We start from the raw sequence: 22,291 nt of genomic DNA on the forward strand, positions 1-22,291 counted from the left end.
CTTTCCTGAGCTCCCATTACAACCGAATGGCATGTAACTGTTAATTAAAAAAAAGCCTTAGGGTGCCTGCATTTTTGGCTCCGCAAAGAAGGGGTTTCATAAAGCTGCTGCACCTATAATACCACAAAATAGCACTCGCCTCAGAAAAGAGCAGAGGACGAACACGATGAGTGGAGGGGAAGGTTTCAAATCAATAAGATGCAAAGACCTCTAATGAGGCTTTCAGACCATCATCCATCTGCTGCTACAAAACCAGAACCGACCAATAGGACAATCAATATTTAAGTCATAAGAGGCAATAAATCAATCTGATTCAGAGGTTTGCGACTGATCCGTGGCTTATATTAAGCAAGTGTGCAACAGCAGGCAAGCTTTCTCAATATTAATCAACTCCTATTAAACTTTATTGCTTGTAGTTAATTACTTAAAATATTAATAAGCTACATAATATTGATATAAGGAATAAAACACAAAGTGACTTGCTGGTATAGGAAAAATAATCAACAATGGGGTGGTGTGATGGAGCCGAGTTATGGTTACCAGCCCAAAGTGATTATTTTCCTGTTCTCTCAGAATTATTTTTTTTTCCACTGTCAATTAATACACATCTTTCACCAGCAGCACAGCAGAAAAACAGAGCCATGCAGCTGTTGGCTGTCTGTAGTGCCGAGTGAAAAGCCACGACACACTCCATAAGCTCACACGACCAATCATGCGTGAAGGCAAACACATGCGCACGTGGAGCGGGACATGTGGCTTGTTACACACTGGATTGCTTAAAGTTATCAGTTTAATTAGTAGCGAGTAATGAGTGGGATCACATAAATATATACTGGACAAAGTGCATTCGCAGAACTTCTGGTTTGTTCCTTGGGGTAATATGGACATAGACACAGAAAAACACTATAGAATGGACACAGAATGACACAGAATGACGTTACAGAAGAGACACAGAGCGACACAACAGAATGTATAAGGGATGTCACAGAATGACATTATACAATGTACACAGGATGACATTATGGAAGAGACACAGAATGACGTTACGGAAGAGACACAGTCACGGAATGACATCACGAAATAGACACAGAATGACACAGACCAACACAACAGAATGTATAAGGGATGACACAGAATGACATTATACAATGTACACAGAATGACATTACGGAAGAGACACAGAATGCACAGATTGACATTATACACCGTATACAGAATGTCACAGAATGATGTTACGGAACAGACACGGAACAGGTAATTGGGCTCATTACCTGTTATGCCACAACAATAATTACAGTTAGCATAAGCTGCATTTCAGTCATTAAACAGATGTTGTTTAAGGCCAGATGTGATTTAAGAAAGGTGTTATTTATTAGGCAGATGTTATTTAAGGTCAGAGTTGGTCTGGCAATCAGAGTGGAGGGACTTGTTTCAGGGCTGGTAAGAGCCACCCTGTGCCACCCTTGTTACAACATCCCCCTGAGTAGCATCACTGATTCTTATAGTTAAATGAAGGTATATTGTATTATGTCTATTTTATGGATTAGCTGAATTAAATGCAAAGGAATGAGCACTGGTGAGAAGGTCGAATTTAGCTGGAGGGAGCTAAGGAAATGTCATGGCAAAACTGTTGTCTTTAGGGGCAACAAGCATTTTTATTGAATTGTGAACTTGTTGATTATTTATAAGCAGAAGTAGTGAAATCAGTCACAGATGAGGCTTCAATGCAGTTAAGCTACTTTCTGTCATATAGCTTGTAGTCTAGAAGCTATTTTTTTCTAACAAAGATCTTTACTGTAGCTGAGCTACACTGAATTATACGATTATGCAGATATAAACTAGAACAGGCAAACAGAAAAATCATCACATTACACACTTTAATTAAGGCTGCCTGTAAGGAAAATTAAGAACAAGGTTCATATCTAAATACAGATCTACATATTAATCACTGAAAGTCAACAGGGATGGGACGGAAAACAGGAAGACGCCAGAAAATCCACTTCTTTCCAGTAAAGTGCACACAGCACATGGCAGATGTGTGACAGAAACAATGCATTCCTGGAAATCACAATGTGCTACGTTTTCAGATTAACTGTATGAGACAGACACACACACACTTTTTCACTCATGTGACTGCTGCATCTGAAGCTAAAAGGCCTCCTAAAAGTGCTCTCTCTCTCTCTCTCTCCCTCTGTCTGTCTCTCACCCTGTTTGTTGGTCTCTCTTCTTCTCTTCCTCACACTCACTCCCCTTCCTCTCCCTCCATCTCTGTCTCTGTCTCTCCTTGTCTGTTTGGGGGCACCAATAATTTTGCCACATGCTTTGTAGTATTAAAAAAAAGGTTATTTAATAAAATTATAAAATTGGCTTATAAAGTTTTATCCTATGGCTTGAGAGGAAGATTTGAAACACTGTTTAAAGATTTATGTAATAATTTCTGCCCAGTTGCTAATTCTTCTGGACTTGACTGTATTTCCTCATGCTGGACTGAAGCAGTGCGTCTTTAAGAAGCAGTTCTGAGATGTAGAGAGCGATAAGATCCATGATTAACCACGCTCTTAAACAAGCAGCCTGAGGGAGAGAATACTCGCAATCACAAACCTCTCTCAAAAAGAGTGTGTGTGTGTGCCATGTTTTTATGTCTTTATAGGGACCAAATGTCCCCATAATAGCAGGACTGTGATGGTTTGAACTTGTGAGGAGCTTTTTTTTTTTTTTTTTTTTACAAAATAAAGGGACAAATAAAAATATAATAGAAATTAAGAAATTAAAGATGCAAAGGGTTTCTTTTTGGTTACTTTTTGTATAAGTTATGGTTAGGTTTATAAGTTATAAGTTATGGTTAGGTTTATCTGTAGTTAGCTTCAGTAACACACAAGATGAATCAAAATACGCCACAAATATAGAATGAAATATACAAATATTTGTGTCACAAAAATCCTGAAAAAAAATGAAATAATAAAAAATAATACTGTAATGGCCTGTAGTACACTACTGCTCAACATGTTCCTACTGTCCAGAATTCACAGCAAACCCGTAGCGCAGGCATCTGAAGAGGAATCACCGTAAGCCTCTGTATATACGCGCACTCCGGTTTCTACCAGGTTAAAATCAACTCCTGTGTGCTGAGCTTGATGATAGTCACACTCGTGTCTAAAATCGATTCAGAAGCAAGCCGTGTGTTGTGCTGGCACTGGCGTAACCAGAAATTAATTTTGGTGGAATGAGTGGAAATATATAAAATAAAAATCACGACTGCTTTTCTCATCTGTACAATTAAATTGGTAAATATGACGTGTTCGTGCATTTAAAATAGATATCAGACAGCAGTAGGAGTGGTGATGACACAAATTTGTTATTTTGCCTGATCATTTTAAGGCACAATCTCCCACCAAACAATCGTTCCATAATAATACATTTATGACACTGAAAAAGATTAAAATGACATGTTAATAATATTAGTATTTTAATAATACAGTGTACTGATATTGCAGTGGTTAGATATGTTGTCATTACAAAATAAATTCATTAAAATTTAATATTTTATTTGTGTCAATATCGTCTCGTGAAGCCTGTATCGGGGTATGTCTCGTATTGTGGCTTTAGTGTATTGTCTCATGCCTAGAAAGAAATCAATCACAGGGTGCTGTGATGAAGCAGAGTTACTGTTACCTCCATGAAATTGATTCTTTTCTTGTAAAAGCATATCCAAAAGTGCTTTCTTTCTCTTATATCACAGCGATTTGCCAACGATTTTCAATTAAAGAACAACATGCTGTACCTTTTATCCATTTATAGTTACACTATATGGCCAAAAGTTTATGGACACCTGACCATCACACCCATATGTGCTTGTTGAACATCCCACTCCAGATTTATTCCCTCTTTTCTGTTATTATAAGCTCCACTCTTCTGGGAAGGCTTTCCACTAGATGTTGGAGCGTGGCTGTGGGGATTTGTGTTCATTCAGCTACAAGAGCATTAGTGAGGTCAGGCTCTGATGTTGTGTGAGGAGGTCTGGGGTGCAGTCAGTGTTCCAGTTCATCCCAAAGGTGTTCAGTGGGGTTGAGGTCAGGGCTCTGTGCAGGACACTCGAGTTCTTCCCCTCCAACCTTCACACACCATGTCTTCATGGAGCTCGCTTTGCGCACAGGGGCATTGTCATGCTGGTTTTGGGCCTCTTAGGTCCAGTGAAGGGAATGTAATGCTACAGCATACAAAGACATTCTAGACAACTCTGTGCTTCAAATTTTGTGGCAACAGTTTGGAGAAGAACCACATACAGGTGTGATGGTCAGGTGTCCATAAACTTTTGGCCATATAGTGTATGTTTAACGCTGTGGAACGTCCGCAAAACAAGCTAGTCCCTGTTATCACTTTCATTCTATCAGCGATAAACAGTCGTATCCCTCATCAGCCTCTCTTTTTTTTCCTTTCTCTTGACAAAACCACAGCTTGTCAGGTCACAGAGAAACCACAAAGGGTCATCTCCGCCGTCCTGAAATTACAGCTTTACCTCTGACCGCTGGAGACTCCATCCATAAACACTAAATAAGCATCTCCTCACAGAAAATTAACATATTAGAACGAGCTCATGAATATAAACCTGTGATTTTCAGCTGCACTACTGTCTGAGCTGCTGTTATAGAAAATAAACCAACACCTTCTGACCAATCAGGATCCAGAATTGTGGTATAATCTGCTTTAAAACATGGTGCAGTGAATCAGTCGTGACTGAATATGTGCCAATATTAAACTTGTATCACGATAATGACAGTTTACAACACAATCAAGATTAAAGAACCTTAGAATGCAGCTGTCTTTATGTCATTATATTGAGTTTTGAGTATCATGATATCAAACCATCTGAAAACCAGTATAAATGAATGGACTCTAGTTAGGTTAGTTTCATTTGTACTATGCTAATTCTGCAGATTTCATTCACTTAGCGAGATTAGCCTTAGTGTGAAATGCCTTACAACATGAAGTCCTGCTCCCAGCATGGCTGGTCTCCCCGCACCGTGATGGTTGTACTCTTGACATTCTGCACCTTCAGGGTCACGTAGGCATTGAATTTGTCTGGGAAAAAAAAAAGAGAGGGAAACACATTTGTTACATTCCAGTCTGCTTTCTGTTCCCTTCACAGCACTGACACTGCTCTCCTCAGGCTCATTAATGACCTTCACGCTGCTTCTGAGGTAGTGGTAGTAGTATTCTGTATTTAACACAGTCTCCTATGATTTCCTTTATAGCTATTCGACAGCACAAATCCTCCACTACTCCGACCGCTCAAGGCGTTCCTCAGACACTCGTACATCCGTCTACATCAACTCTAGCCCAGCTTCTCCTCTTCCTCCACTCTCGCTTCCCACCTGCATCCACGACAAGCTCTAAATTTAATGAACTCAATACGGATAAAACCGAAGTTCTTATAATTGGTCCCAAAGCTCTTGCTAGTGCCGTTTCTTTATTTTAATTTGTATTACTTGATTAATCTTAATTTTTTTCAACTCTACAATTCCCTGCTTTACCCATTTCATTGTTATGTCATAGTAAAATAAGTAATTAAGGTTATTATTATTATTATTATTATTATTATCATCATTATTATAAATAGTAGTAGTAGTAGTGGTAGTATTATTATTATTCTTATTCCCCCCATATTCTCACCCAGATGGGTCATCTGCCAATTCTCACCCACCTGCCAGCTCTCCCTATCATATGACAGCTGCCAACCAAGGAGGGTGAAAAGTAACAAGTGCTTTCTCTGAGACATGTGAAGGCACCCAAGTGCATCTTTTCTAGCTGCTGCTCATGCTACGTCACGAGTCAGCGTAACATTGCTATCCACCCTCTTCCACATACATGGGCTCACAGACACCAATGACTGGCTAGTACTGTTGTTACTGACAGGGGAGAAATCCTGCGTCCGACTGCATTTGAATATGAAATCGGCCGAATCGGACCTCACTGCAAGAAAATCTCGGACGTGGTGGAGGGATAATGCGGTGTGACATAATGGTACGGCTTCATTTGTGCCCGAGAGATGGAGTGCACAAGGATTAAGAGCCACAGACACACCTACACATGCACACGTGCACACACACACACACACACACACACACACACACCTGCGGATGAATACATGCTTGTATGCTTGCATGCTTGTATCTGGGCGTTTTTATAATCACTGGTCCAGGCTTTGAGAAATCTCAAGAAGAGCTTCAGCTGTTAAAACACATTCTGTAAACACATTCTACTTTATTGTCCTGCATTTTTTTTTGTTGTATTTGGTTGCCATAGTGATTCAGATTTGCCCATGACAACGGCGTCAACAAAACAACGAATTCAAACAGAAATATCAAGGACAAAGATAACACTCAGGTTATTCAAAGAATGAGATGCTATTGAAGGGGGGGAAAGGTGAAATGTCAGGACAAAATGGTGGTAAAAGAGTGAAATTAGAAAAAGGGGCGGTACACATGGCTCTACGAAGGCCGACAAACACTTTTGTCCTGCACAACAACTGTGTTTGCTGGGTAAAGATACACAACATGCAGTGCTTTTAACCTTGACATTATACACATAATAATACATAACATGGCTGTATGTTAACCAGAGCTACAACCACACCAAAAATGTTTTTTTTAATTATTATAAAAAGATATTTTGCATAAATTTGATTGGTGGTAAAAATCGAAGGTTTAAAAAAAACAAAATATTACAACGGTAAAAATCTCAGTTTGCCGTCACCTGTAAATTTGCGTTAATTTTGTTTTGTCTGTTAGTTTGTTAAAAAATTATTTTAAAAATTACTTTATTTACACTACATAACATTATCCTATAAATGGAATCAAAGTGTGTCAAAGATCTTTCCTATTTTCAAAGCAATGACATGATGTTACATGTACACACTCTTAAAAATACCTGCTCTATCTAGAGTAGAATGCTGTTTAGAAGAGCCATTAATAATCCAGTGTGTGTTATTAACTCCAAATAACTGGGGATTATTTTCTTCATAAACCCCAGAACCAGGAATTTCAAAGTGATCTCTTGGTACTTGGTAAAATCTTAGGAGCAAAAGGGATCTTCAAGGGTTCTTCAGCTTCCAAAGAGGGAGTTCCTCTTAGAACATATGAAAACAGGGTTGTAGGGTTCTACGTACAGTAGAACCGTTCAGGGTTCCCCGAGAGGCACAACCAGATTATTTAAAATGCTGTTTATTGATCAAAAAAATTCTTTTGCACTGATAAATTGTTGAAACTTTGCGTAAAGAGTTGCTGCTTAGTGATTTTGATTTCCGTGGTTACCGAGATGGTTAACGTTAGGGGCTGTACCATTTGTATTAGATAAGTAGCTTGCTTTTTTTTTTCTTTTTTTTCCTGAAGACACGATCCAAAACAAGAAAACAGATTTTTTTTTTCCCCATGGGACCTGCTGCTTTTAACTGAAATTGCCACTTCACTGGGATTGAAATTGAATCCTCTAGACTGGCTTTGTCTTCTTGTACTATTAGCAAACATTAGCGTCCCAAGAGATCATATCCATTTACTTACAGCCAAGACACCTGGGAGGGCTGGATTAATATTTCCTCCACACACTAATTATACACCATTTCCCATCCCAGCTGGGAGACAAAACAAAACTTCATGTGATATTGTATTTACTGTTTAAAAACTTTTACACATTTTATTTTTTCATTTTTATTTTAAGAAATGCAAATCTTTTTTTAATATAAAAAATATGAATAAATGGGCTTTTGTTGATAATTAATAAAATTAAAAGTAGCCAAAAGAGTTTTTTTTTTAATGCAATAGTACTGTATTGTTGGGAAATTGTTAGCAAGCCTGTAGATCATCCTACATATTAGAAATGTCTTTGAGAATTGTGATATTTATCATATCGCCCACCTCTACGCACAGCAGTCTCTAGAGCAGCGGTCACCAACCCCCTTCCTTGAGATCTTCCTAGGGTACCAATCAAAATCTAACACACCTGTTTTAGTTGATCAAGAACTTCTTAAGGCAATGATTAGTGGTCATTGGGGCACGATTACGGTTGGAGCTGAAGTCTTCAGAAAGGTAGATCTCCAGGAACAGGGCTGGTGCTGCTCTAGAGTTAACGCAAGAAAAACAAAACAAAAAACATCCAGTTCTGCCGGCAGAAATGCCTCATTGATGAGAGAGATCAGAGAAGAATGGCCTGGCTGGTTCGAGCTGACAAGGAGGCTACGGTAACTGAAATAACCACTCTTTACAACCGTGGTGAGCAGAAAAGTAACTCGGAACAAATTCAGACTGAAACTGGGCTGGTGATAATTGGAAAAAGATCAGGCGATGTTTTTCTGATTTTTAACTGCACAGTTTTCATCGCAACACACACACATGCACACGCACGCACACGTGCGCGCACGCACACACACACCTGAGAATTATAACAATGTCCTAACACACCCTATTAAATCTAATCAAACAGCCGATATGATCCATGTGAAGCAGGTCACATTGTTTTTAGTGACAGGAAAAATGTCATGCACGGCCGTGTAGTTTACAGAACTGAGCAAACATGCTGGATCTCCGAGAAACAAAAGAGCCAAGTGTCAACAGAGAAGGCTCGGCTGGCGGCCATGTTTACCTTCAGCCGTACAGGGAGGAGATGCGACTCTACTGCAGGACACTCATCTGATCCGGTGTTTGATTTGAGACAGAGCCAAGATCAAGCAGCCTACATGTCGCTCCCTGAAGTCCCACCTGCCTCAGTGTTACAGTTAATGATGATCATCACAGGAACTAAGTGCTGATTTGGTGAAAATGTTTGAATAATGAACTTTAACACAATAAAGAAGATAGGAGTGTGATGATTTCTAAATGATTAAGCTGTCCCTCAGATTATGTTTGAGTGTATATTATTGTATATCTGAATTTTTAATACTGATACTAAGTATGGCATCACGATTCTTAATACTAAAACGACACAAAAATTAAAAATACATATTTAACATCCGACAAAAAAAATTTAATCGTAATCATGATTTGCTTCTCAAGGCAGTTTCTATAGTAACGGCTAATTCATAGGAACTTGTATGATGGACACTTTACATGAACAGATTAAAAATGTGTGTGGTTGTTGATATTTTGATGGTTTCTGTAAGGAGGTGTTTATTTAGCATTTACGGAAGGAGTGTCCAGTGTCAGTTTGTTTTTTATATCTTCAGGACAGAGGAGTTTACACTTTGCGGTTTTTTCATTAACGTGACAAGCTGCAAAAGTCAGGCTGGTGAGGGAACGACTGCTTACAGCTGCTATAACGTAAGCGAGAACAAGAACCTGTTTCTTTAATGTTCCGCAATATTAAATGGGTAAAAAAACACTATAGTACTGTATTGCTGGGAAATTTTATATTGGAAAGGGTTTGAGAATCATAACACGATATTTTTGTCATAATGCCCATCCCTGTGCACAACAGTCTCTCTCCGAGTTTACACAGAATGGTGCAAAAAAACGAGCAAAAAAAAAAAAAAACAGTGAGTTCCGCAGGCAGAAATGCCTCGCTGATGGGAGAGATCAGAGGAGATTGGCCAGACTGACAGGAAGGCTATGGTAACTGAAATAACCACTCTTTACAACTGTGGTGAACAGAAGAGCATCACAGAACGTGTACTTTGGGAGGCAAAAAAAAAAAAAAAAAAAAAAAAACGTGTTAGGTTGTTGATATTTTGAGGTTTTCTGCAGAGATGGAAAACTTAATGTTTTCCAACACGGAATTTATGCTATGCAGCTTCTCGTTAATGTGACAAGCTGTATTTTTTTTTTTCTTAAAAAAATGGCAGAAAAAGTAAAGCTGGTGAACGAATGATATTTTTACTGCTGCTATAACATAAGTGATAACAGGAACTAACTTTCAACAATATCAGTGGACACAATTCACATGTAATTCTTTAATAAATAAATAAATAAATAAAATAGCAAATTGCTGTGGTATGAGAAGAATAAATCACTTCCTGGTCACTGATTATTTTCCTACAACAGTTTGCTAAATCATGTTTTAGTCCTTACTTAACAATTAACACATATCTGTAACCATTTCCTCAATCCTCTGAAAGCCTGGAATGCATCATTCATATGAAATAAACAGAGAGTTAGTCGGTTCTGCAGTGTTGCCGTGTGAGTAAGAGCTGGACTGCAACAGCATGGGCATTCCCTAGCATTCCCTCACTTCCTCCTCGGTCACGGGGCTTATGGGAACGCTCTGAGGGCAAACAGTGCAGAGGATTAGCACAGGGGAGGATAGAGGAGGGAGGAGGGATTTGGGTTTAACCTACACTGATCTCGTTCCCAGCAGACAGGAACCACGACCTCAGGACATTCCCTAATGCACATCGATTGATCGGGCTGTGTGGTGTCCCGACACAGAGACACAGACGTGTTTTTATTCCAGCTTATTTCCCTGCCTTTTAGAGCACAAGTGCGTCTGGGAAAAAAAATTTATTAGATCTACACTTTAACTTTATCTCTACATTTCCTCTAAGGGAGGGTTAAAATGTCAGGATCAGAACAAACCCTGAACAACTGAGCTTTGTGTAAGAAAGCTGAAACCTGAAAACCCTTTTTCACACAACAGTAAACCTCCATATTGCGTTACACTGTTGTAAAAAATGCCACAACACACTTAGAGGAGAAAACCGTGCTTACCTGGAGGCCCCTGGAGTTTGGCTTTCTTCACTAAACAGGAAAAAAGAAAGAGACAGAGAAAAACAGGTTAGGATGTGTGTGGGGAGTAATACAGCAAAAACACAAGCAGCCATAAAACAATCAAAACTCAGCTCGAGACATGAAGGTTGTGAGTTCAAATCCCAGGAAGGAACCTCTGTAGGGAAGATCAGCACAAATACTTCAGTAAATCATTAAACTCCACACTCTTTTATGACTTTACATTTCTATTTCTTTTTTCTTTCTCTTTCCTTTTTGTCTTTCTATTCTTCCTCTCTTTCTTTTGCTATTTCCTTCTTTTGCTTTCTCTTTTCTTCTCTTTCTATCTTTTGCCTTTCTTACTTTCTTTGATCTTTAATTTTCTTTTGCTTTTTTTTCCTTTTCCTTTTTCTCTTTCCCTTCCTTTTCTATACTTTCTCTCTTTTTCCTTTCTTCATCTATCTATTCTGCTATTTCTTTCTTTCTTTCTTTCTCTCTCTTTCCTTCTTGTTTTCTCTCTCTCCCCATTTCTTTTTTCTTTCTTTTTGTCCTTCTTAAGCTTTTTCTCTTGCATTTGCTGTTTTTGCATCCTGTCTTTCTATCTTTTGCCATTTCTTGTGCATTCTTTCCTCTTTATTTCTTTTTGTGATTCTTAACTGTTCTTTTCTCTTCATTTTATAGTCCTTCTTTTCTTCTCCTTTGCTTTTTCTCTTTCTGTTTCTTTCTTTCGAGCAGTGTCCACATTTTTTAGCTCGCTCCTATACCCACACAGCCACTATTACAGGATTGAATGAGATTATTACAGCAGATTATTTACTAGATGAATGTGACAGATGGATGCTGGGATTGGTCTGTGTGCTTAACGGCATCACAGGATTAGCACAACGTGCATTACTCTAACTTTTTCTCTGCACATCGAGCCACAGCGCAGATCTTTTTTTACTTTAATGGACTGGCTGAGATCAGGTTTTCTCTGATCCTCTTAAACGACATAAGAGTAGGATGAGGCTTGGATTGAAGTTGGCAAGAAATTGTATGAGAAATAAATATATCCCAATACTTTCAGAACAGATATAGATTATTCAGATATTTTCAGAACATGCAGTATGGCTGACGGTTTAGTTTGCTAAAAAAGTAGCAAAAATATTGTGTCAAATGATATAATACCATGTGAATATTTTACAAAGTACCATAAAGAACAGCAGAGTCGTAGTCAGGACTGAATGAAAATACGAATGTGAATTAGAGCATACACACTGGGCACCATGAGAGACACTGATGGAAAGCAAACGTTCAAAGTGAGCAAGTTTTCCACTGATTTCTTAACCTTTCCATTGTGACGTGTACATAAGTGCCTCCTGAATCCCTGATGCTTAATGTCTAACCTTTAACGCTGCAATGTGCTGGACGATAACGATGGAAACTGAGGCTTATCTTAGATGCTGGTTCACGCACTTCACACACAAGGCATCCGCGAGTAACTCCACATCCTTCCCTCCGTGATGTTAAAACGGCTTCACAACCATCGCTTTGAATACACCATGACTGTCAGTTCATCATATAAACGATGATCTGCTGTTCTCAGAGTGGTGTCCGTGAAGCGTAGCCAAGGGTCTGTGATTTTATTATAAACAATTATAAATTTTTAATTAGTTATTTTATTTATTATTGAGTTCTTATAGCCTGTTTGGCCTGTCCCATCACTACTGAATGAGTTTAACCCAACCCTTAATAACTCAAAAACAAGCCGGCCTGTAAACAATGTCAACCTGAATCTGTGCTGTTTTGGTGGAAAGTTTTGGTGGAAGGAAAGTGATTAAGCAATCCAATAAATAGTAAAAATATAGCTGCAAACTTTTATATAACGAGCCTAATATTTGCAAAGTTTGAATAGGATTGTGTTTTTGTGAAATGTATATTAGAGTTAACAGTTACAGTTCACTGCTGATGATTTCAATATAAAGTGAAATAATTGTGATCCTCTTTTTTTTGCCAGATTTTCTCCCCAATTTGGTCATCTTCCAATCCTCACCCACCAGCCAGCTCTCCTCATCACAGGACGGCTAGTGACTGGGACACGAGATACTTGAATCCAGCCAGCTGCATTTGCTCGAACTGCTACTTATCAGGAGTTACACGCTCTGAGGAAAGCGCTATACACCCTCTTCCACATGCATGAGCTCAGAGATGCCCACAGTTGGCTAGTGATGCTGTGATTGACGGGGCGGAGAGAATATGCCCCTCCCACCCAGCCAATTTTGTTCCCTTGGCTCCCAGCCACAGATGGCTGCGTTGTTGACCTGGATCTCCGACAGGGTGAACACTTTTCCACTTAGTGAACCTTGTTTTAATTATTACGCACTGTTGCAATTGTCGTACCCCTCTGTTACAACTCACCCCCAGCAAGTTGTGCCTTTTCGTTACCACTGTGTAACTGAGAAGGACGTGAAAAACGTTACACCCATGCTGGATCACTTATGAATCAGGGCAGGAAAAAGCTCTACAACGGAGGAGAGACCAGCCTTCCAGGAGGTCAACAAGCAGGAACTGTGCAACAGGAAGCAGGAAGTGATGATGGAAACAGTGCACGTCGGCTTCTGGAATTTGTTATTTACTTCTGGCCCTCTGAAGAGAGGGAGTGTGGGGTGTGTGGACGCTTAAACTGCTGGATGAGTCCAACAGATGGACAGAGGATTACAATTCCAATCTCTTTCCTTTTTGCTTCCTCTTTATTTTTCTCATTCTTTTTCACTCAATATATCCTGCCCTACTTCACCCTGATAACAGCTTCAACAATTCTCTAGCAGCAAATCTATTCTTCTGCACTGAATAACATTTTTATTTTCCCAAAAGCACTCCAGCAAACTCATCACTGTAGTAAAACACAACCTTTATCACGTTAAACAATCTCTAACAGCTTTTGTTATGCATCTGGGTTATACAACTTGATCTTTTTTTTTCTAGGGCTGTAGATGGATTTGAACCTGTGAACTGCTCTCAATATTTATGAAAGAAAGAATAAATCATCTCTGCTTTACTCTGGTAAAATCTCAAACCACAGGCAAGCTCATTTTTTTTACTAGACTACATTTCCAAATATTATCAGATGAATTTCCTTTAGCACTCTCTTTGCCTTACAGTCCGAGTGGAGTAGGTGTGGTCTTTGTATCCGTCAGTCAGAGTGAAGGAGGCACGGCCTCGCTGCTGTCACTCTCAGTAAAGGAGGTGTGGCCTGAGTGCCTGTCAGTCCCACTGAAGGAGGAGTGGCGTGCGTGCCTGTTAGTCTCTGTAAAGAAGACGTGGCTTCTGTTTATCAATCTTAGAAGAAGGAGGCGTGGCCTCTGTGTCTATCAGTCCCGGTGAAGGAGGCATGCCATCTGTAGCTTAATCGTATCATACTGAATCACATAGCAAGATTCACAGGGTAGTTTTATGACAGTGTGGTTTTATCTCAGCCTTCGCTGCCAGCTTACCAACAAAAGACAAAAATATCAGTCACAATAATAATCTATCTAAAAAAAAACAAGTTTGTTACACCCAATATTATAAAATATACTCCTTCACCAAGACTGACAGGCACAGAAGCCATGCCGCCTTCACTGAGACTACACAGAGGCCACGCCCCCTTCACCGAGACTGACAGACACAGAGGCCATGCCCCTTCACTGAGACTGCACAGAGGCCACGCCCCCTTCACTGAAACTGCACAGAGACCACGCCCCCTTCACTGAGACTGCACAGAGGCCATGCCCCCTTCACTGAGACTGCACAGAGGCCACGCCCCTTTCACTGAGACTGACAGGCACATAGGCCATGCCTCCTTCAATGAGTGACATGCACAGAAGCCACGCCTACTTCACCAAAGCTAAGAGACACAGGTAAGTTTTGTATGTTAAGGTTCAGAGATGTTCTTTCAATAACATATAGTCAGAGTATGTTGAGGTTGTATGTTAAGTAGTTTAAGATTGCTTCCCTCTTCCTGGTGGTGATATAAAGATTCTCTATGCCAACTTGTTTGCCACTGTTTTATAACTGCCAGCTTGTGTAGTACAGGTACATTTTCCTTCTTTATCCAGAAATCACGATGGATGAAAATTTTGGCACTCAACTTTACATGGAGAATTGGTCATGCCTGACTGCAACCTACCAGCCAGTATTTGCTTTAGAGTTAGTTAGGATCCAGGAGGGCCAGTTGACCAAGTTTAGTGTGTGAAGTGGATTAGAACAATCATGCACAAACAACAGGTGAATGACAGTCATGTCTTCACCATGTAGAACATGGTGCACGCAAATCCTTCCTTTATTAAATGTGGAAACATGCAATGTTTAACAATGTTCTAAATGTCTTCAATAAAGCTATTCCTATGACAGATGACTGCAAAGATGAAATACAATAAACAGGACAGCTGAGAGGAAATTAGCCTGGAGTGTTATTAAAGATGAATGAGTAATAATGTCAATATGACACAATTGAATGTTCAGTTGTGTTGTGTGCATTCACGCCATGTCTGTGTGTAATGACATCACCATAGAGATGGGCTTTGGTCTGGACAGAAATAAGGAAACTGAAGCATGACAGTGATGGTGTAAAGGAGAAGGTGAGTCATGTGTGCCAGTCACACACCAGATCAGGTCGTACACCTTTCCCAGTCCTTACCTTTACCACTCGCGTCAGTAACTCAGGATCGTTTAATCAGCAGAGACGTATAAAAACACACAGGACCTCCTTCACTAGACAGTCTGACTACTATTCTTTTCTTATTTTAAAACAATTTAGGACAATGTTTGAATGCTATAAAACTATCACAAATTTAAATGCATTGTAATGTTTTAAAAGGAGAGATAAAGACATTTAAAATACATTTAAAAAAGGAAATGATTAAAAATATTTTGATTTAGATGCATTTCAATGTAATATGATTTGATCTCAGCTTTGAAAAGTGGAAGACCACGCCTCCTTCACCAAGACTGATAGCCACCGAGGCCACGCCTCCTTTAAAACTAAGAGACATGGAGGCCACACCTCCTTCATGCAGACTGACAGGCACAGAGGCCACACCTCCTTCATGCAGACTGACAGGCACAGAGGCCACACCTCCTTCATGCAGACTGACAGGCACAGAGGCCACACCTCCTTCATGCAGACTGACAGGCACAGAGACCACACCTCCTTCATGCAGACTGACAGGCACAGAGACCACACCTCCTTCATGCAGACTGACAGGCACAGAGGCCACACCTCCTTCATGTAGACTGACAGGCACAGAGGCCACACCTCCTTCACTGAAACTGACAAGCACAGAGGCAAAGAGACAAACCTCCTTCTCTGAGATTGACAGCCACAGAGGCCACACCTCCGTCAACAACAGCGGGAGAAAGAGAGGCCACGTCTCTTTCACTGGAACTGACAGCCACAGAGGCCACAATAAATAAAGCCAAAGCCCTGCCTGCCCATATATGCCATTTCACTCAAAAGTACTTCATGCTGTGGAAAAAAATGTGTTTCACATTATCTAAGGAGTTAATACTACAGTTACTGGCACACTACAGAGTGAATGATGTAAGAATGAAAGATAAGAGCATTGAGTGCAGGATGAAGTCACAGCCTAATAACACTGTAAAGGTGGGAGAGTGTGCAGCTGGAATGTAAGGTCATGTGAATATAAATCCACGTGAAAACTGAAAAACAGAAGGATTTTACTGATTCACAGAAAAGAACCAGAAACAAGAGCCACAATATTATATCAAGTGTAGTATTAACCTCGTAAAGCCTGCAAACATGTCCTTTGTAGCCCAAGGTAAAACAGGAAGAGAAATGTCTTAAGCGTGTACATATTTAAAACATTGACGTATGCTTGAGATCTGAACCAAATACTACGGCTTACCCTTTTTCCCCTGGACACTCGGTATACATCTCTTCACTGTGCGACCTCTCAAGGGCTTCATCAACCAGTATTTCCATTATAATACTGAATATTGCATTTTCGCCCCCCCCACAAACAATTTGACCAACATTATGGCTGGGAGATATAATCATATAAAATTGATCTCATCATTAAATTATGTTATGATGTGCTTTTCTTTTTTTTTTTACTACATTAATTTTTTTTAAATAATCACAATTTAACCATAAGAAGCTGATGTTAAAATTTTGTATTTAGCTTTTTTTTCTCTTTTTCAGTGCAAAATATTTTTTTTTTACAAAAAAAAAACATTTATTACAAATTAGTATATTAATCATGAAGCTAAATTAATAATAATAATGATAATAATAATAATAATAATATATGTTTTTTAAAACCATATAGCCGGCAGTCTGTGAGGAAACCTATAGCCTATATCATGATACATATCGTGTACCACAGAAATGTCTTTGAGAATTGTGATATTTTTTGTCATATCGCTCAACCCTAACCAACACACAAGTTCTCCTTCTATTACTAAAGCTACAAAGGCAGAGATTTTCACGCAATCTGTCATATTTCTACACCGTTTTGCATGCGATTTGGTTTCTGGACAGGCAGTTCAGTCTAACTAGTCAAACTGTATTTCACATATATTTTTTAAAAATATATTGGCACATATTTATTTTAAACGTTACGCCACACACCACCAAGTCACAAATGTCCGAAATTTCCCCTCTGGTTTCTGGCTGTGAAATTACGAGTTCAACATGGACAAGAATTCCAACATGACAAGGACGTACTATTCTTAAAACCACCAACGAAAGCCTCCAATCTGAAGAACCTGTTCACCTGTAACTTGCAATGCAGACATTAAGAAGTTAGATCTGCTCTGCTGTGTGAACTAAGCCTTTAACTGCAGCAAAATGTCTAGGAAGTTCCATTTGCATTAAAACATCCAGTGTACAGCATTCGCACTCGGGCAACCGTTACACAAACCAGAGCGCCACTATTCATCCTTATTCGCTGTGACTAATGAGCGTAGATCAATGAAGCATTACGCGTAGAGCGTGTTTATCAAGACCCATTTTCACCCAACAAGAGGCTATGAGTCACTCGCAGCAGAAGAACAGAAACAACGAATAATTATTCCATTAATATCGCTGATTTCCTTTTAAATTTGGAACAACACAGTGCACTCCTGCTCACAGCAGCCTAATATGATTAAAGTTTTATAGTAAATAGCTCAGGATTTCAGCTATTTCAGTAAAAAAAAATGTGTAATTCTGATAAACATCATTAACAAACTTCCACTAGGACCAAGGAGCTACTGAATTCTGTGAGAGCAATGTAAGAATTTAATAATCTCAATACAAATCCTCAGGGAGAATCCTGATCTCAAGTCTAAGCCAAAAAATGAAATGATGATTCCTAATTCATGCAGAACAGTGCAGCCAGAAATTGTGAAAGCTCAATTTCCAATCACATTTTTACACAATTTACCCAAACCGCAAGACCGGAAGACATTTTTCGTTTTTTTTTTTTAACCACAGCCAGAGGAATGGATGGAGTGGCTGCACTATGATTAAGAATAATTTTTCATCCAGTACTGTTTAAAAAAAATAAATAAAAAATAGGCAAGCTCCATTTTATTAATACTCATTACGTACACATAGGCACACTGAAAAGCCAAGACTATTCTTCCTGGCAACTTTTTTCCTATTTGTGTAATAAAATGTCTCAACGTTATGTCTGTTAAGCCGATCTTGCCGAGCTTCACCTACAAAATTTACGACCCTGAAGGGTAATTTATAGCTGTCTGGATGTAAGAGTATTATTGTGGAGGAGACGTGCAATACTTTATTACAGACGTCATCCTGCAAAACCAATCTATTCCAGACAGGCTTTATCTTTGGTCTATACATAATCTACACACAGTTTTATGAATAAGACATGCGTTCATCTGTAAAGTCAACCTTTATCACAGTTTCACACTTTATCAAAATACCGCTACGTGTTGGAGACGTCGTTTAAATAAATAGAATTCATTGACCTTTATGAAATGAAATAGGACAGCAACCTTATGGAAATCAACAAGGAAATGAAAAGCCAAATGATAACTGAATCCTGCATTAAAAAGGTACTTCAATACTGTTGTTAATAAAGAGATAAATCAAAATACAGTGCAAAATGTTCAACACAACGACACTATAAGAAAGAGTTGCAATACTTTGCATCATCGTTCATAGATAAACAATTTTATGAAGCCAATCATCATAAGTGAGAGAGATTTCTGTTTTCATATCGCACCCGGTTACAATTCGTGTCATGTTGAGATTTCAGAGCCTCTTTTGTGCTCGTGGGTTTGTGCTGTGGACATTCAATGACGGCTCATTATGCATCACACGCATAAATAAAGCTGGCAGAACAAAAAGGGAAGAGGCGGTTTGCCAGAAGAGCTGACTGCTGCGGTTCACCTACACGCTCTTCATCACGAAAAAAAAATAAATAAAAAACCCCGGCTGGAGCCATGAAAACATATCCATCTCATTCAGAGAGCTACAGCCAAGCACTGAGGATTCAGTTTCAGTCAGTTACCTGAGACTTTTATCTTAAAGCCACTTACAAGTGAGGCTGAAAGAATCCGATCCAAACACAGAGCTGTTAAAGGAAACGTTTGGGTGGAAAAGTAAATTACGCAATTTTCCCTCTTGACCAAAATGAATACGATCCTTACAACTAACACGATTCAAGAGGTGTGTGTATAAAAGTAATGCATGTGAGACAAGTACAAAGAAAATAGAATCAACTAAAAAATGACAACTCAGTTTAGTACTTTCCTTAAACAGCATTTCCTGAAGTATCTGATTCCTCTGACATCACAGAAATTTGCCAAAAACAAAAAAAATAAATTAAGAATGTCAAATCCATAAGAATGTTTATCCGTTTATGATTACGTTTAAATGTTGTGAAACGTCCATGAAACAAGTTAATTCCTGTTATCACCTGTTACAGCAGCTATAAACAGTCGTTCCATCACTAGCCTCTCTTTTTTCTATCTCTTGAAGTTAATAAGACAAAAATCGCATCTTGTCAAGTTACTGAGAAACCAGAAAACCACGTTACAGCGTTACTTCTGACTGTTACAAAACTCTGTTACTGGAGACTCCTTCCATAAATGTTACAAAAACACACCATCACAGAAAACATCACTCGATCAACAACTGTATATTTTTCAGAAGCGTCTGCCGTACAAGTCCCCGAGTAAGCTGTTACTATAGAAACGATAACGTATTAGAATGAGTGCATTAATATAAACCTGTGATTTGCAGCTGCACTGCTGTCAGAGCTGCTGATATAGAAAATTATTCAACAGCTTCTGACCAATCAGAGCTGAGAATTCAACAGAGCTGTGGCGTATATACAGTGTAATAATTTATTTGGCTTTTTATTGTTTTGAAAAAAAAAAAAAAAAGAGTCAAGTATTAATACAAACCTCAATTAATTACTTAAAACTTAACAAAAAACAAGCTACAAATAAATAAAACAATTTTTTAAAAATTATGTGGTCTGTACAATGACCAGGATGCTGTGTATTAAAATTTTAACGTTTTAACTGTTTAGGTAGAAAAAATGTCATTTGTGGCTATTTTAGTAAAAACATTTGCCAGTGCTTGATGTTTCAGCCTCTAAACATAAGACTTTTTAAGCTCTCTTATATTACATAAAGTTCAGAAACACGTTCGATTTGTTTGAGAATTCACTTAACCGAGTCTCATCGCTTCCACACACATTTCTCAAACTCGATCTGCGACAACCAAGAGTGTAAGTGTGACATGACATGCGATTCACATCACCGTTGTCAGATCTGAAGCAGTACTGAGAACATTAAGCACACACACACACACACACACACACACACACACTTCAGGACGGTGACCAGACATCAGACCACAGCAGGGGCAGATGCTGATCTGGGACTGGCGACTAGCCACAGAGGAAAGCTGCTCATTTCTGTGAGTGTGTACAGGCGTGATACACACAATGACACACACACATGACCTTTTATCAATGGACTCAGATCAGACTCAAGTTCTCATTTATGCTGCTCTGGAGTCTATGTTCATTTCATTATTGTAAAAAATATACTACATAATAATCAAAAGCAAAAAGGCAAATCGTTTCCAAAAGCTACAAAATAAGCAAAAGCCAAAAAAGTGACCTCTTTAAGTAAGAACAAGCCTGTTTTGGCAAAAGTCTAAAAAAAAAGAAGTCATCAACTAGATCAGTAAATAATCAGCAACACTACAGGTAGAAACGACAAGTTCTACCTGTCATGTTAATTATTTTTCACATTTTTGAATAACCTGCATATATGTATGTCTCTATATACACACACAGATATACACACACAAAACACTTCTCTTAAACTGTAGTAATTTAAATGATCAATACTTCGATGGTGGCTTTAAGCTCCGCCCACTTCACAATCACGTCATGTCATGTCATATATCCATTAAAAAAAAAAGCTTGTTTTCTGATATACGTCAATGTTTCTGGCATGATGATATACAGCACAATGCAAAGGCCTTATACAACCTTCTAAAATAATACAGTTCAATAGTTTTAATAAGAAACTAAAGAAAGTCAACATGTGGTGCTACAACCGTTTCCTCTTCAGATTTATACGGAAATTTCAAAAGATTTCAAAGATGGCTATTACAGTTATTTGTGATGTCCTTACATCCACTTATATAAATATATAAACATAAATACATACAAATACACACGCACACTATTATTATTATTATTATTATTATTATTATGAATTTATGTATTTATTTTGGTGGTGTTGGTGGTAATCATGATTAAACAATCACACTATTACAGTTATTTATATTATATATATATATATTAGTGTGCATGTGTATTTGTATGTATTTATGTTTATATATTTATATAAGTGGATGGAAGGACATCACAAACAATTGTAATAGTGTGACTGTAATATATACACACACACACACACACACACACACACACACGATTTCCGTGCTTGCTAGAAACATTAGCCAACATTTAGTGCAACGTCAAAGAAGGAAACTTTCCTCAGTTTTTTCACCTGACCTGATTTGGTGTAAAGCTGGAAACCGTGAACATGTCAATTCTAGTCAAAATCTTTCTTTTAAAAGTATATGAGGAAGATTTTTTTTAAATTTTGATTTATTTAATGCAATAGATTGTGCAATTAAATTTGACCATGCATTAAGATTCAGATTTTTAAAACTTTTTCTGTTTTTTTCTTTTTTTTTTTTTTAGACAACAGCTGGGAGGAGATGCAGAGATGCACAGATGTGGAGATGGTCATAGTCACTGCATAGTAAAAATTCTACAATTCAATTTTTAACATGTTCAACACAGTATATTCCTGTATAAAAAAAAAGTGCTTCAAGCTCATTTTAAATATAATACTCATGAATTAGAATGAGAAAGCCTGTAGTTAGAGCTGAGCTTCTGAAGAGCAACTCAAACAGCACAAATTAACACAAAGCAAAAGATTTTACAATCTTATAAAGAGTAAAGAGAGAGATTTAAGTGTGTGTGTGTGTGTGTGTATGCAAACAACTGCCTTTTAGTAAATTCAATTCAATTTCCAACTAAAACACAAACACACACTCACACTCACATATACACACACAC

At 38.4% G+C, this 22,291-nt stretch overlaps 1 protein-coding gene across 4 annotated transcripts in view; it reads right to left on the bottom strand.

Moving 5' to 3' along the window:
- The window catches only part of unc13bb (unc-13 homolog Bb (C. elegans)), an 85,673-nt gene that overhangs the window by 63,139 nt on the left and 243 nt on the right, over window positions 1-22,291 (bottom strand). For all 4 annotated transcript variants that reach the window (XM_026942705.3, XM_026942704.3, XM_026942703.3 and 1 more), the window contains exons 2-3: window positions 10,692-10,721; window positions 4,980-5,079 (exon numbers count right to left, since the gene is read on the bottom strand). In XM_026942705.3, the coding sequence (XP_026798506.2) occupies window positions 4,980-5,079; window positions 10,692-10,721 (130 nt within the window). The remainder of the gene's footprint in view (window positions 1-4,979; window positions 5,080-10,691; window positions 10,722-22,291) is intronic.

This window comes from Pangasianodon hypophthalmus, chromosome 17 (genome assembly GCF_027358585.1).
Source record: "Pangasianodon hypophthalmus isolate fPanHyp1 chromosome 17, fPanHyp1.pri, whole genome shotgun sequence".
In the NCBI taxonomy this organism is placed as follows: Eukaryota; Metazoa; Chordata; class Actinopteri; order Siluriformes; family Pangasiidae; genus Pangasianodon; species Pangasianodon hypophthalmus.